The sequence below is a fragment of the Salvelinus fontinalis genome, chromosome 27 (genome assembly GCF_029448725.1).
Source record: "Salvelinus fontinalis isolate EN_2023a chromosome 27, ASM2944872v1, whole genome shotgun sequence".
Lineage (NCBI taxonomy): Eukaryota > Metazoa > Chordata > Actinopteri > Salmoniformes > Salmonidae > Salvelinus > Salvelinus fontinalis.
In genome coordinates, this window is record NC_074691.1 from 26,033,177 (window position 1) to 26,048,832 (window position 15,656).

Here is a 15,656-nt window from a genome sequence, read left to right on the forward strand (position 1 = left end):
AGGCCTCAAGCACCCGCAATCCACTCCCATCAGTACTGTAGGCCTCAAGCACCCGCAATCCACTCCCATCAGTACTGTAGGCCTCAAGCACCCGCAATCCACTCCCATCAGTACTGTAGGCCTCGAGCACCCACAATCCACTCCCATCAGTACTGTAGGCCTCGAGCACCCGCAATCCACTTCCATCAGTACTGTAGGCCTCGAGCACCCACAATCCACTCCCATCAGTACTGTAGGCCTCAAGCACCCGCAATCCACTCCCATCAGTACTGTAGGCCTCGAGCACCCACAATCCACTCCCATCAGTACTGTAGGCCTCGAGCACCCGCAATCCACTCCCATCAGTACTGTAGGCCTCGAGCACCCACAATCCACTCCCATCAGTACTGTAGGCCTGCTATTAGAAAAGGAAAGGCTGGGTGGCTTCTATGGGGGACAGTTATGCAGTTATGAGGGTGACCGGTACCGGTGGTATCACAGGTCTAATGGAAGGTGATGCCACTACGTGTGTTTGTGTGTGTGTGCAATACTAGCTGAAACTAACTACGCTACATCAGCAGTGGGCAGTGCAAACATACTGATACTGTGCAGTGCAGCACACTTGGGATGGCAGACCATCTGCTTGAATACCAATCTAGTAAAGTGCAAAATAGACAAAGGAAGAAGCTTACTCTAGGTCTTATTGGTGAGGCCCGTGTGTACCCTAATGCCCTTTCATCTGTTGTTCAACTCTTCCTTTACTGCATAGTAGGATATACTTACCCCTAGACACTGATAAGGTATGTTTGAGTGTTTCCACCCTAATGATTAAGGATAGGATTGGGGAGGGTTAGAGCTGATCGTAGATCAGTGGGTAACTTTTATCCGGAGCTGCCTTCCCCATAATTATAATTAACATGGTCAGCTTATTGTCCCTGTGATGCCTTTAATTAATTAATCAAGATTCCTCCTAATCTTTTGTAGCTCATCAGCCCTACTTGGCCTATGATGCAGCAGCCTGACCAGCTGGCAGTCTGATGCAAGCACTTTGCTTTAGTGTGGGTGGATGGATACATATTTTGAAAACATCAGCAGTTTGGTATCAGTGCAAGACCAATAAATCTTTGTTGAGGAATAGGAATTGTGTGTTTGTTAACTATTCTCACTTTGGCTCTGAGAGTGTTGTTACACAAACCCAGGTAGCCATAGCAACCCCTGCCCACATCTCTGGTGGAAGCTGAAGTTAACCTGTTTGAGACCAAGTGCCCTTTCACCTCTCCCCCCCTCTCTCCCTTTCAGCACTCCACTCCTCTACCTTCCTCCCCCTCTTCTTCCATCACTCCACTGTCCTGTCGTTCTTGGCTGAGGGATTGAGATGGCTTACCAGGGCCTTTTAATCTCTCCTTAATGACATCATCTTCCCACCCATCTCCCTCTAGGCTCCATCTACTCTCCTCTGTGGCTCTGGAACCAGGGATGAAAGAGGGAGGGAGGGGAGCGGATAAGGGAAGGTGATTGACTGAGCTCAGTGGAAGAGGAGGAGTGTAAGCAACCCTTTTGTAGGATCACACCCTCACACACTCGCACACACAGAGGTGGGTAGGCATGGCGTCTGGGACGTCGATGGAGGACAGTCCCATGGAGGAGTTGGTGGACCAGGGGTTGGGGATGGAGGAGATGGGACTGAGGAGGCCTTCTCTTAGGGAGACCTACCACCAAGACTCCCTGCTGGCTCCAGACACAGACTTCATGACCGGTACTGTATGTGTGGGGGATGGCGGGGTGGGGTACAATTCATATAGGTAAAGCAACGAAAGGGAAGATTCCTCTGAACATACATTATTTTGGGGGGGAGGGGGCAATTCCAATTGCTACAAAGTGTCACTTTACCTCTAGTAATTGGGGGCCTGACTGTGTGATGGAGGGGTATTGGTGTCTGTCAGAGGGTTTGTGTGGGTATGCAAGGAGGGTGGTGAATTTGGGATATGAATAGACACATGTTCTTTCTGCCATTCTCAAAGCACACCATCTTGGAAAGGAGAATATCAAATTACTGCCCTCTACATCAACATAATTGCTATAGGCCTATGGTTTTCTAAATGTTTGTTTTAGGGTTGTTTCTATGTTGTGTAGTGTGATTCTATTACATAATCCTGTTAGCTTGAGCGTGTGTGTGTAGACTGCGTGTGTGTGTAGGCTGTGTGTGTGTGTGTGTGTGTGTGTGTAGACTGCGTGTGTTTGTAGGCTGTGCGTATGTGTGTGAAGGCTGGGTTTGTGGTTTGTATAGTTGAGTTAGTGCAGCAGTAGAGATTTGAGCTGGGTGCTACTAATTCCCTTTTCCAGGGCTGGGATTACAGGCTATTCTAATCCCAATCCCACATTAGGTTTCTGGAGGTGGCACAGGCCTGATGTCACAGCCAAAAACAGGAAGAGAAACACTAAATCAGAGAGTACACCGGGTCACAATGCCAAATATAGCAGACTACACTTATCTGCATATATGGCTAGACTATGCCTAAAATAACCTGTATTTGCTAAATGCTATGGTACAGGAAGAGAAACACTAAATCAGAGAGTACACCGGGTCACAATGCCAAATATAGCAGACTACACTTATCTGCATATATGGCTAGACTATGCCTAAAATAACCTGTATTTGCTAAATGCTATGGTATATAGCACATTCACTCTCCTATATAAATGAGATGTGTTGACACTTGGCATGGTTTGTCAGTCACTGCTGGTGTATTAGCATGTGTTGTGTGTAACGTTCAGCCTCCATCAGTCAGAGTGGCCTGTACTATTGTAAATAAAAGACTGGAAGAGCGGGTGATCAATGAGCTGGACAAGCTTCTTAGAGGAGAACAATACAAGGCCATGCAACCTGCCTCTCGCTCTCTCTGTTCTTACTTTACATCTCTATTTGTGTCTAACTCTCTCTCTCTGTCATCTCTCTCTTTCCATCTGTATTATTTTCTCTCTCTTTCTGTCTCCCTCCCTCTCCTCCTCTCTCTTTCTGTCTGCTTCTCTCTCTCTTCCTCTCCTCCTCTCTCTCTTTCTGTCCCCCTCTCCCTCTCTCTTCCTCTCCTCCTCTCTCTTTCTGTCCGCCTCCTCCACTCCTCCTTTCTCTCTCTCTCTCTCTCTCTCTCTCTCTCTCTCTCTGTCCACCTCTCTCTTTCTGTCCCCCTCTCCCTCTCTCTTCCTCTCCTCCTCTCTCTTTCTGTCCGCCTCCTCCACTCTCTCTCTCTCTCTCTCTCTCTCTCTCTCTCTCTCTCTCTCTCTCTCTCTCTCTCTCTCTCTCTCTCTCTCTCTCTCTCTCTCTCTCTCTCTCTCTCTCTCTCTCTCTCTCTCTCTCTCTCTGTCCACCTCTCTCTTTCTGTCCCCCTCTCCCTCTCTCCTCTCTCTTTCTGTCCGCCTCCTCCACTCCTCCTTTCTCTATCTCTCTCTCTCTCTGTCCACCTCTCTCTTTCTGTCCACCTCTCCCTCCCTTTCTATTCTTTATCAGCGCTCTCTGTCTGTCCACCTCTCCCTCTATCTCTTCCTCTTTCTGTCTGTCAGTCTGACAGAAGGTTAATCAGGGTGGGGTTGGGGTTTCTCGTGCCAAAGAGGCTCAGTCTGAGGGATTATCATTGTGCTATTGTATAACACACACACACACACACACACACACACACACACACACACACACACACACACACACACACACACACACACACACACACACACACACACACACACACACAAACACCTCACTTTAGGCCGGATTGGAGAGGATAGGAGTGTATAGGCATGATCAAACACTAACACACACACATATGCACACGCAACCTCAGATCAAGGCTTGAAGCAATGTTGTTAACATCAGCATGCCCCACAACAGCAGACACCACCCAGAGAGAGAGGGAGCGTGATAAAGGAGAGACCGAGAGAAAAAACCCTTAATAATATTTCATAACCTCACCATAGACTCAAAGTCTTTGTGACCTGGATTTGATGCTGTTACAGAGGAAAACAGGACAGGAAGAGAGAAGAGAACAGTTGTTGTGATATACATTTAGTGATCTTGGTGTGAGGCTGGTTGGAGCGGAGAGGAAGGGAGCTCTGTGTTCTACTGTCTGACAGAACTGGAACAGAGGATGGAACAGTGGAGATGAGAACACCAGCCGGTAGAAAACAAAGAGAGAGAGAGAGAGAGCTGGCAATCACTAGGATGGAGGAAGATATTGTCTGTCAGACAGTGGAAGAGAGGAGGAGGAGTTCTGGAGTGGAGGAAGGGTTACCCAGTATGAGGAATCTTTATGACATCTCCTCACTGCACAGGGTTTCCAAAGGTATACGACAGCTTCTGTTCTTTTTCTTTACCATTCCACCAGTCACTTACTAGCATCACTCTCATAGGGATTAGAGTCTACAAAAAGGACACAGATGGCACCTATTGTCTTGGTCTTTGTAGTAGCAGATGTATTTCATTTGATCTCTGTGGTCGTGCTTTCGTATGGTTTAGTAATTTTTTTATATATATATACAAAATGATACAATTTATTAGGAGTGTTCTTCCTATTGATGTAATTTATAGAAAATTGTCTCTTGGTTTTTATCTGAGTGATGTGTGTGTGGTGTTTGTTATGTGTGAATTATAGTGCATGTGCTATTGTTTGTTTTAGCTTTTATGTCTACAGTATTTATGTTACTGTGTAAGGTGTCTGTGTGATATGTGAAGAATTCTCTTTGAGTCTGTGACTGGTCAGTCTGTTTGAGTCTGTGACTGGTCAGTCTGTTTGATGAATCTGTGTGAATATTCAGTCTGTTTGAGTCTGACTGTTCAGTCTTTTTTAATGAATCCGTTTGAGTCTATATCAATCACCTGGAAGCATCAGTAACGCTGTGTGTGTGTGTGTGCTAACATGGTCTTGAATTGCCCAATGGCCAGTGGCTTTAGTTCAGTGGGCTAAGACAGTGTTAGTGGCGCTGGTTGGGTACAAATGGCTTTAGCTGTCTATGTTACCGTAGCTTGGTGGCATGCGGGATGGATATAGTGAACCATCTGACGTACCTGAAGCAGTGGCTTTAGCTCAGTGGGCTAACTCTGTGTGTGGTTGTGCTCCCCAGATGACTGCAGCTCTGCAGCGAGCGGGATAGATGTAGCAGACCGCCTGACATACCTGGAGCAGCGGATGCAGATACAGGATGATGAGATCCAGCTTCTGAAGATGGCCCTGGCAGACGTCCTCAAGAGACTCAACATCTCAGAGGAACACCAGGCCACCAACGCCAAGAAAGGACCTGCTGAGAAAGGTACACACACATAGTGGGGTCCAAAATGATTGACACCCTTGATAAAGATGAGCAATAATGACTGTGTATAAAATAAATAATTCAAATAATGAGCTATATTGTATCCAAAAAGAATTTGGGAAATGATATTGTTTTATACTAATACAATTGCTCAGAGAAAGAGATTATGTTTAACAAGTAATCTTTTTTTTTCTCAAAATGGTAGGAGTCAAAATGATTGACACCCCTAAGGATTCTTTATAAATAAAGTAGTCAAAAGTTTAATATTTGGTCCCATATTCCTAGCAAGCAATGACTACATCAAGCTTGTGACTCTACAAACTTGTTGAATGTATTTGCAGTTTGTTTTGGTTGTGTTTCAGATTATTTTGTGCCCAATTAGTATGTCATGTATTGTGTCATTTTGGAGTCACTTTTACTATAAATCAGAATAGAATGTGTTTCTGAAGACACCATGATTACGGGTCATCCTTAATGAATCGTGAATAAGGATGAGTGAGAAAGTTACAGAGAGTCAAAGATCATACCCCCAAGACATGCTAACAATTCACCATTACCAATAACAGAGGAGGTTAGCATGTCTTGGGAGTATGATCTTTGACGCTCTGTAACTTTCTCACTCATCATTATTCATGATTAATTCATGATTAGCCATAATCATGTTAGCATCCACATTAATGTAGAAGTGTTTAGAAATATATTCTATTCTTATTTACAATCGTCTGAGACCAGCCACCCGGACAGTATTTCTGTTTGTAATAAAGCCATATTGTGGGAGAAAACAAATTCTGATTGGCTAGGCCTTGCTCCCCAATGGATGGCCCCTGCCCGGTCATGTGAAATCCATGGACTAGGGCCTAATGAATTTATTTCAATTGACTTATTTCCTTATATGAACTGTAACTCAGTAAAATCGTTTGAATTGTTGAATGTTGTGTTTTTTATTTTTGTAAATGCTACATTGTTGGGCATACTGCCAAATTCTCTAAAACAGCGTTGGAGGTGGCTTATAGTAGAGAAATTAACATAAAATTATCTGGCAAATGCTCTGGTGGACCTTCCTGCAGTCAGCAAGCCAGTTGCACGCTCCCTCAAAACTTGAGAAATCTGTGGTATTGTTGTAACGATTGTCGTCGGGAGAAGGAGAAGAGGACCAAGGTGCAGCGTGGTACGTGTCCATATTTATTAAATGAACACTGAAATAACAAAAATAACAAAGCATAACGACCGAAACAGTTCTGGCTGGTGCAGACACACAACAGGAAACAACAACCCACAAAACACAGGTGGGATGAGGCTACCTAAGTATGGTTCTCAATCAGAGACAACGATAGACAGCTGCCTCTGATTGAGAACCACACCAGGCCAAACACCTAGAAATACAAAACATAGAACAAAACATAGAATGCCCACCCCAACTCACGCCCTGACCAAACCAAAATAGAGACATAAAAAAGGAACTAAGGTCAGAGCGTGACAATTGTGTTATGTGACAAAACTGCACATTTTGGAGTGGCCTTTTATTGTCCACAGCACAAGGTGCACCAGTGTAATGATCATGCAGTTTAATCAGCTTCTTGATATGCCACACCTGTTAGGTGGATGGATTATCTTGGCAAAGGAGAAATGCTCACTAACAGGGATGTAACCAAATTTCTGCACCAAATTTGGGAAAATAAGCTTTTTGTGCACATGGAACATTTCGGCAATCTTTTTTTCAGCTCATGAAACATGGGACCAACACTTTACATGTTTCGTTTATATTTTTGTTCAGTATATACAGTGCCATCAGAAATTATTCAGACCCCTTGACTTTTTCCACATTTTGTTAGGTTACAGCCTTATTCTAAAATGTATCAAATAGTTTTTTTCCTCAACAATCTACACACAATACCCCATTATGACAAAGCAAAAACAGGTTTTTAGACATTTTTGTTCATTTATTTAAAATAAAAATCAGAAATATCACATTTACATAAGTATTCAGACACTTTACTTAGTGCTTTGTTGAAGCACCTTTTGCAGCAATTACAGCCTCGAGTCTTCTTGGGTATGACAGTACAAGCTTGACAAGCCTGTATTTGGGGAGTTTCTCCCATTCTTCTCTGCAGATCCTCTCAAGCTCTGTCAGGTTAGATGAAGAGCGTCTCTGCACAGCTATTTTAGATCTCTCCAGAGATGTTTGATCGGGTTCAAGTCCGGGCTCTGGCTGGGCCACTCAAGGACATTCAGAGACTTGTCCCGAAGCCACTCCTGCGTTGTTTTGGCTGTGTGCTTAGAGTTGTTGTCCTTCTCCCCAGTCTGAGGTCCTGGGTGCTCTAGAGCAGGTGTTCATCAAGGATCTCTCTGTACTTTGCTCAGTTCATCTTTCCCTCTATCCTGACTAGTCTCCCAGTCCCTGCCACTGAAAAACATCCCCACAGCATGATGCTGCCACTATGCTTACCATAGGGATGGTGCCAGCTTTCCTCCGGATGTGACGCTTGGCATTCAGGCCAAAGAGTTCAATCTTCATTTCATCAGACCAGAGAATCTTCGTATTATTCTGTATGTAACTCTGTGACACTCCATATAGTCTCTATGGGGGTGCCACAGGGTTCAATTCTCGGGTCGACTCTCTTCTCTGTATACATCAATAATGTCTCTCTTGCTGCTGGTGATTCTCTGATCCACCTCTACGCAGACGACACCATTCTGTATACCTCTGGCCCTTCTTTGGACACTGTTAACTAACCTCCAGACAAGCTTCAATGCCATACAACTCTCCTTCCGTGGCCAACTCTCCTTCCGTGGGGGTCTCAATTTACTGTTGACTTAGAATACACATGGTGCAATTTCGACATTTGTTTGTTTAACAGCAGACACTCAGTTAGCCCATGTCAGCAATTATTTTTAACGTTTGATTGGAAAGTTAGTCTAGCGGCCAGCTATGTAAACTTTTAGTAAAACCGACTGAAATGGGGCCCATTGATCATCAGTTATCATATTAAAAACTGCAAACATTTTCCTCCACCCTGTGGCAAAATGTGTAGAATTGCAAGAAATTAGCTGTAAAACAGCACATTTTTCTTTCCTTCCCATAGCAAAGTAAGTAGAATTGCATGAAATTAGTTATAAAATTGCAACATTCTCTCTCCACCCCATGGCAAAATGTGTAGAATTTCAGGAAATTAACTTTAAAACTCAAATGTTTTGTTCGCAAGTTGGGCATGGTGTGGGTACGCAGACCCACTGCGGCCCCCCATGATGAGTTCTGTTTTTTTGTGGCCCCCACCCCTATCAGTTGCCCATCTCTGGCTTATGTTGTTACGAGTGTACTGATATAAGTAGGACACGTGACAACTTTGAGAAAAACACTTTATACCCAAGTTGTGCACACGCGTATCTGATCTCTCATTGGACATTGTGTTAACTAATCTCCAGACAAGCTTCAATGCTATACAACTCTCATTCCGTGGCCTCCAACTGCTCTTAAATGCAAGTAAAACTAAACACATTCAACCAATCGCTGCCCCGCACCTGCCCGCCCGCCTAGCATCACTACTCTGGATGGTTCTGACTTAGAATATGTGGACAAATACAAATATCTAGGGGTCTGGTAAGACGGCAAACTCTCCTTCCAGACTCACATTAAGCATCTCCAATCCAAAATTAAACCTAGAATCGGCTTTCTATTTCGCAGACAAAGCATCCTTCACTCATGCTGCCAAACATACGTAAAACTGACCATCCTACCGATCCTCGACTTCGGCGATGTCATTTACAAAATAGCCTCCAACACTCTACTCAGCAAATTGGATGCAGTCTATCACAGTGCCATTCGTTTTGTCACCAAAGCCCCATATACTACCCACCACTGCGACCTGTATGCTCTCGTTGGCTGGCCTTTGCTTCATACTCGTTGCCAAACCCACTTGCTCCATGTCATCTACAAGTCTCTGCTAGGTAAAGCCCCGCCTTATCTCAGCTCACTGGTCACCATAGCAGCATAGCAGCACGCGCTCCAGCAGGTATATCTCACTGGTCACCCCCAAAGCCAATTCTTCCTTTGGCCGCCTTTCCTTCCAGTTCTCTGCTGCCAATGACTGGAACGAACTGCAAAAATCACGGAAGCTGGAGACTCATATCTCCCTCACTAGCTTTAAGCACCAGCTGTCAGAGCAGCTCACAGATCAATGCACCTGTACATAGCCCATCTGTAAATAACCCATCCAACTACCTCATCCCCATACTGTATTTATTTATCTCTCTCCTTTGCACCCCAGTATATCTACTTGCACATTGATCTTCTGCACATGTACCATTCCAGTGTTTAAATGCTATATTGTAATTACTTCGCCACCATGGCCTATTTATTGCCTTACCTCCCTTATCTTCACTATGGTAGGGGGCAGCATTCAGAATTTTGGATTGAAAGCGTGCCCAAATTAAACTGCCTGCTACTCAGGCCCAGAAGCTAGTGTATGCATATATATAGAAAACACTCTAAAGTTTCCAAAACTGTTAAAATAATATCTGTGAGTATAACAGAACTGATATGGCAGGCGAAAACCGGAGGAAAATCCAACCAGGAAGTACTATTATTTTGAAAGGCTCTTTTTCCATTGAAAGCCCATCCACCATACAAAGACTTAGGACCCAATTCATGAGCTCTGTGGCTTCCTCTACATGTGGCCAGTCTTTAGGCATTGTTTCAGGCTTTTACTCTGAAAAATTAGGGAAATACAGCACTTTCAGTGGCCAGTGGACATTTCCAGCCATGAGTCCTGCGCCTGATCGGGAATGCGCCTTTCTTGTTTCTCTTTTTCTATTGACGAAGCTTTTGTCCGGTTGAAATATTATTTATGACAAAAACAACTGGAGGATTGAGTTTAAACATCGTTTGGCATGTTTCTACTAACTTTTATTGTACTTTTTTTTGGACTTTTCGTCTGGACTTGGTGCACGCGCCTTGAGCATTTGGATTACTGGACAAAACGCGCAAACAAAAAGGAGGTTTTTGGACATTATCTAACAAAACAAACATTTATTGTCTAACATGGAGACCTGGGTGCGCCACCAGATGAAGATCATCAAAGGTAAGTGATTAATTTTAATGCTATTTCTGACTTTTGTGACACCTCTCCTTGGTAGGAAAATGGCTCTGTTTTTCTGTGGCTAGGCGCAGACCCAACATAATCGCAAAGTGTGCTTTCGCCGTAAAGCCTTTTTGAAATCTGACACAGCGGTTGCATTAAGGAGAAGTTTATCTTTATTCCTATGTTTAACACTTGTATCGTTTATTAATGTTTATGATGAGTATTTCTCTAATTTGATGTGGCTCTCTGCACTTTCACCTGATGTTTGTTTGAGACAATGCATTTCTGAACATAACGCGCAAATGTAAACAGATTTTTGGATATAAATATGAACTTTATCGAACAAAACAAACATCTATTGTGTAACATGAAGTCCTATGAGTGCCATCTGATGAAGATCATCAAAGGTTAGTGATTCATTTTATCTCTATTTCTGCTTTTTGTGACTCCTCTCTTTGGCTGGAAAAATGGCTGTATGGTTTTCTGTGACTAGGTGCTGACCTAACATAATCACATGGTGTGCTTTCGCAGTAAAGCCTTTTTGAAATCGGACACTGTGGTTGGATTTACAAGAAGTTTATCTTTAAAATGGTGTATAATACTTGTATGTTTGAGGAATTTTAATTATGGGATTTCTGTTGTTTTGAATTTGGCGCCCTGCAATTTCACTGACTGTTGTCGAGGTGGGATGCTAGCGTCCCACTGGTACCTACCTCATTTGCACACACTGTATATAGATTTTTTCCCATAATACTTATATGTTTGAGGAATTTTAATTATGGGATTTCGGTTGTTTTGAATTTGGCGCCCTGCAATTTCACTGGCTGTTGTCGAGGTGGGATGCTAGCGTCCCACTGGTACCTACCTCATTTGCACACACTGTATATACATTTTTTCCTACTGTATTATGGACTGTATGTTTGTTTAATCCATGTGTAACTCTGTGTTGTTGTATGTGTCAAACTGCTTTGGTTTATCTTGGCCAGGTCGCAGTTGTAAATGAGAACTTGTTCTCAACTAGCCTACCTGGTTAAATAAAGGTGAAATAAAAAAATTAAATAAAAAATAGTATGATACTGTATGTTACATTGTTAGGTTACAATATGAATGGAATAGGGGTCACACAATATCATATGAATTAGAGGAAGTACAGTATCATGCGTCTTACCCAGTTGTACAATAGCAAGAATTGGATGATGTAACTTACATAGATCTTGGAGGATGTATAGTATTATGCGTCTTTCTCTGAGACCAAGTTGCTTGTTGCGTCATAACAACAAAGGAGAATTATGGGGAGAATTAGATCGAATCCCTGAGCTGACAAGGTAAAAATCTGTTGTTCTGCCCCTGAACAAGGCACTGTTCCTAGGTTGTCATTGTAAATAAGAATTTGTTCTTAACTGACTTGCCTAGTTAAATAAAGGTTCATTAAAAAAATTAAGACAAAGGTTAGGTGAATTTATGTGAAAGGTTAAGTGAATTGGGTTTGGTTTAGAATAAGGGTTAGCTAAAATGCTACAGTTGTCCCCAACGCGACTCGAAAACACAACCTTTGGATTGATAGACAGTCGTTGATTACACCCACCCATCCTTCACGACCAACCACCCTACTTTTGTTTCTGTCTAAAGTAACAAAATCATTAGTACATCAGTATCCTATGTCTTGGAGGTGCTCAGAAATGTGGATAGTATGTTTTGTATAGCTCTGAGGCAATGCTACATACACACACACCCTCCTCACCCACATTTCCCCTATGCACCAGCAGCAAGGCCTGTGGCTCTTGCCCTGCCGTCCAGACCATCAATGAACAGCCTTGCCTCTCTGAAGAAAAGCTCCACAAGCTCTACAATGCCCTCTACCTCCACCACACGGAACTACAGCCCCTTACCAGGAGCATCAGCCAAAAGGTACAGTACACAATCACTAACAGAGAGGTACAGTATGATTACTAAACCTCTACTGTAACTCTAGCTAGATAAATTTCACCAAATTAATCATAAACTTGCTGTTGTCCCACTCTCTCCCCCGCCTCTCTCTTTTTTCTCTCCCCTCCCCCTTTCTCCCTCAGTGGTGTGAAGAGTTCAGCAGCCAGTCTGAAGGACTGTACCTCTAAGACAGCTCGGCCCGGCCCCCGACCTGGCCCCTCAGGCTCAACAGCGGCCCCCGGCAGTAAGAAAGCCGATAGGTATGTTAGTAGGCAGATACTGCACAGGAACTTAGACGTCTGTGTCAGTAAGAGGGAAGGGGTGTTAAAATGTGTTCTGAACATAGCCATGGAAAGTAAGGGTGATGAGGGGGCTGTAGCATGCCCTGAAACAAATCACAAGACATTTTTGTTGGGATTTCTCACAACAGTAGTGCACTGGGCCTATTTAAGTCCTGCATTAGCAGCAGCCCCATGCCCAAACATCTTCCCGTGGCTATAACTGTTCTGTACTGAGTCTATAAGGCTCTTACGTAGTTTCAAATACATCCCTAGAGCAGGAGTCACATCTCTGGTCCTTGAAGGTCTGCTGGTTTCCATCCTAGTTCGTCAATCAGACACTGGTTTATATCTGGTAACCTGGTGTAAAAACTAAAAGCATCAGAACTGTGGCCCTCGTGGACTGTGGACTGGAGTTGTCCATCCTTGTTCTAGACGAGCGTGAGATTGAGAATAGATGTGAGATTGAGAAACATTTCCATGCTTGTGGGATGGGGCCTAACTTCTTTTTTCTCACTCTCTCCTTGCAGCAAAACCAAGGAGCCTGCAGCCAGTGTAGGTAAGACAATTCTTTAATGTCTACTGTAGTGTGCTCTTCCCACTAGCAGGGAGCAGCACTAAGATGGACAACTGGGCTTGGGTAGAGTAATGGCCAGGTTTAATATTTGTATTTATTTATTTCAACTTTATTTAAGGTTAATGAAATGGGAAACAAGCTGTAGGTTAGATTGATCCTACTGTAACATACCATTGATAAATGGCAGTGGTGGAAAAAGTACCCAAATGTCATACTTGAGTAAAAGTAAAGATACCTTAATAGAAAATGACAAAAGTAATTACTAAGTAAAAGTGAAAGTCACCCAGTAAAATATTACTTGAGTAAAAGTATTTGGTTTTAAATATACTTAAGTATCAAAAGTAAATGTAATTGCTAATATATACTTAAGTATTAAAAGTAAAACTCTTTTCAAATTCTTTATATTAAGCAAACCAGGCAGCACAATTTTCTTGTTTTTTAATTTAGATATAGCCAGGGGCACACTCCAACAGTCAGACATAATTTACAAACGGAGCATTTGTGTTTAGTGAGTCCGCCAGTTCAGAGGCAGTAGGGATGACCAGGGATGTTCTCTTGATAAGTGCATGAATTGGACAATTTTCCTGTCCTGCTAAGCATTGAAAATGTAATGAGTACTTTTGCGTGTCAGGGAAAATGTATGAAGAAAAAGTACATTCTTTTCTTTAGGAATGTAGTTAAGTAAAAGTTGACAAAAAAATATAAATAGTAAAGTACAGATACCCCCAAAAACGACTTAAGTAGTACTTTAAAGTATTTTTACTTAAGTAATTTACACCACTGACAAATGGTTAGAGTGGCTACTATAACTCCCACATAGAGTGACCTGCTCTCTCTGTTTCTGTGTTTGTTTTCTACAGGGTCGAGGCATGTGACGCACTGTAAAGGTAGGCCTCAGTCCAACCTCTTGGAATAACATTGTTAACCTCAACTGGATATGTCTTAGTCTAGCTTTCCTAGTAATGGCTGAATGGAGTCAATGAAATGGTACCAAACACGTGGTTTCCATGTTGTTGACACCACTCCATTGACTTCATTCCAGCCATTACTTTGAGCCGTCCTCCCTCAGCAGCCTCCACTGAGTTCTACATACTATGACTGTATTCTCCACCGCCTGTTACTGATCCCATGCATTATCTATCTCAGAAGAGACAGCGTCTGTCAAGTTTGTCAAGTTTATGGAATAATATCTACTAAAAGCTCAAATCTAATCTGTGGCAAATACATCTTCTGGTTTCTAAAGTACAAGTAAGCACTGTATTTGAACACTTGTTTTATCCTTGTCTCTCATTTTCTCACCATGTATCATCATGACTTCTCTTCCCTTCCCATTCCCTCTCCACAACACATCCACACCTTTCCCTCCCACCTCAACACTTCAACCCCTGACCATCTCCTCACACCCCAACACTTCAACCCCTCACCACCTGCTCCCTCACACCCCAACACTTCAACCCCTCACCACCTGCTCCCTCACACCCCAACACTTCAACCCCTCACCATCTGCTCACACTAACATACATCACTTCGTCCCCTACTTTCACCCTCAACCTTTACCCCTCATTTCACCTCTTCACTTAGTGACTATGCAGATCTATCTGAGCCCCCAAACAAAAAGGACTGGGTTTTCTGAAGTGGCCAAATCAGCCCCCACGGTCCCCAACTCCAGACCAACCAGAACCCCCACCCCCCCTCAGACCAAAGGAGTCCCCCCAACCTCCGACCGAACCAAGCCCAAGACACGCAAAACACACCCTGCCTTCACCCTCCCCCTGCAGAAAAGCACCAATCAAAATACGTATTCTCCTCTGGACACGTTCAATTACAAAAGCCCCTTCAAATCACCCAGCCATTACTTCCAGATCTGTTACTAAGCAATAGAGTAGGTTATGAGGATATAGAAGTTGCTCCTTAACACAGGTCTGGGGTGAGATATTGTTCTAATCCTCATAATGGTTAGGGTTGGATAATCTGATCCTAGATCTGTGGTTAAGGGCAATTTATATTTGGGCTATTACAAGTGTAGGCCTGTAAGGGAAATCGGTTTTCCAGATGTTTGAAAATGTATAGCAATGTGAGGTACTTACTGTAGAAGTGGAGGTTGTCTTTAGTAATGTTTGAGATGGACTCATAGTTACAAAGTTTGGGTATTGAGGTTTTTGTTTGACCAGACAAGATAATAGTGAGTTTATTTCATTGTTTTGTTGAATTTCCTAGCACCATCAGTGACCATAGTCCTCTTCACTTTGTTCTCTGTAATTTCTTACATATTTCTGTCTCTGTCAACTGGAAGCCTCTATTTTTTTCTGCTGGTTCTTTCTGTCTTTATGTTTTACATTTTAGTAATTTAGCAGTTTTGTTTGTTTTGTAGCTTTATGTCAGTAAAATATGGATGTATGAGTTTTCATTGAAATCTCCCTGACTTTGAGGGGGATGTACAGTATGAGTGGATTCTCTTATTCGATTTCTGTGTGTATCTCTGTCTCTGTTGACAGCCATCAATAAACATTTCAGTGATCACCT

General features: G+C 43.0%; 1 protein-coding gene across 2 annotated transcripts; it reads left to right on the top strand.

Annotated features, from left to right (window-relative positions):
- Positions 1-1,185: 1,185 nt before the first annotated feature.
- On the top strand, positions 1,186-15,656 carry LOC129825356 (echinoderm microtubule-associated protein-like 1). Of its 2 annotated transcripts, none has more exons than XM_055885397.1 (7): positions 1,186-1,735; positions 5,089-5,274; positions 12,119-12,260; positions 12,422-12,538; positions 13,087-13,115; positions 13,994-14,020; positions 14,715-15,656. In XM_055885397.1, the coding sequence occupies exons 1-7, from the start codon at positions 1,585-1,587 to the stop codon at positions 15,005-15,007; spliced, it is 945 nt and encodes a 314-aa protein (XP_055741372.1). In that variant the 5' UTR covers positions 1,186-1,584; the 3' UTR covers positions 15,008-15,656. The 2 variants fall into 2 exon arrangements, with proteins under 2 accessions (XP_055741372.1, XP_055741371.1); XM_055885396.1 differs by lacking the exon at positions 1,186-1,735 and adding an exon at positions 3,639-4,310.

Bases quoted from the DNA above. Each gene is read 5' to 3' on its own strand.
- LOC129825356 (XM_055885396.1), top strand. From the start codon at position 4,130: ATGAGAACACCAGCCGGTAGAAAACAAAGAGAGAGAGAGAGAGAGCTG. The intron at 12,539-13,086 runs GTATGTTAGTAG...CTCTCCTTGCAG, and splicing joins GGCAGTAAGAAAGCCGATAG to CAAAACCAAGGAGCCTGCAG. The intron at 14,021-14,714 runs GTAGGCCTCAGT...CTCTTCACTTAG, and splicing joins GCATGTGACGCACTGTAAAG to TGACTATGCAGATCTATCTG.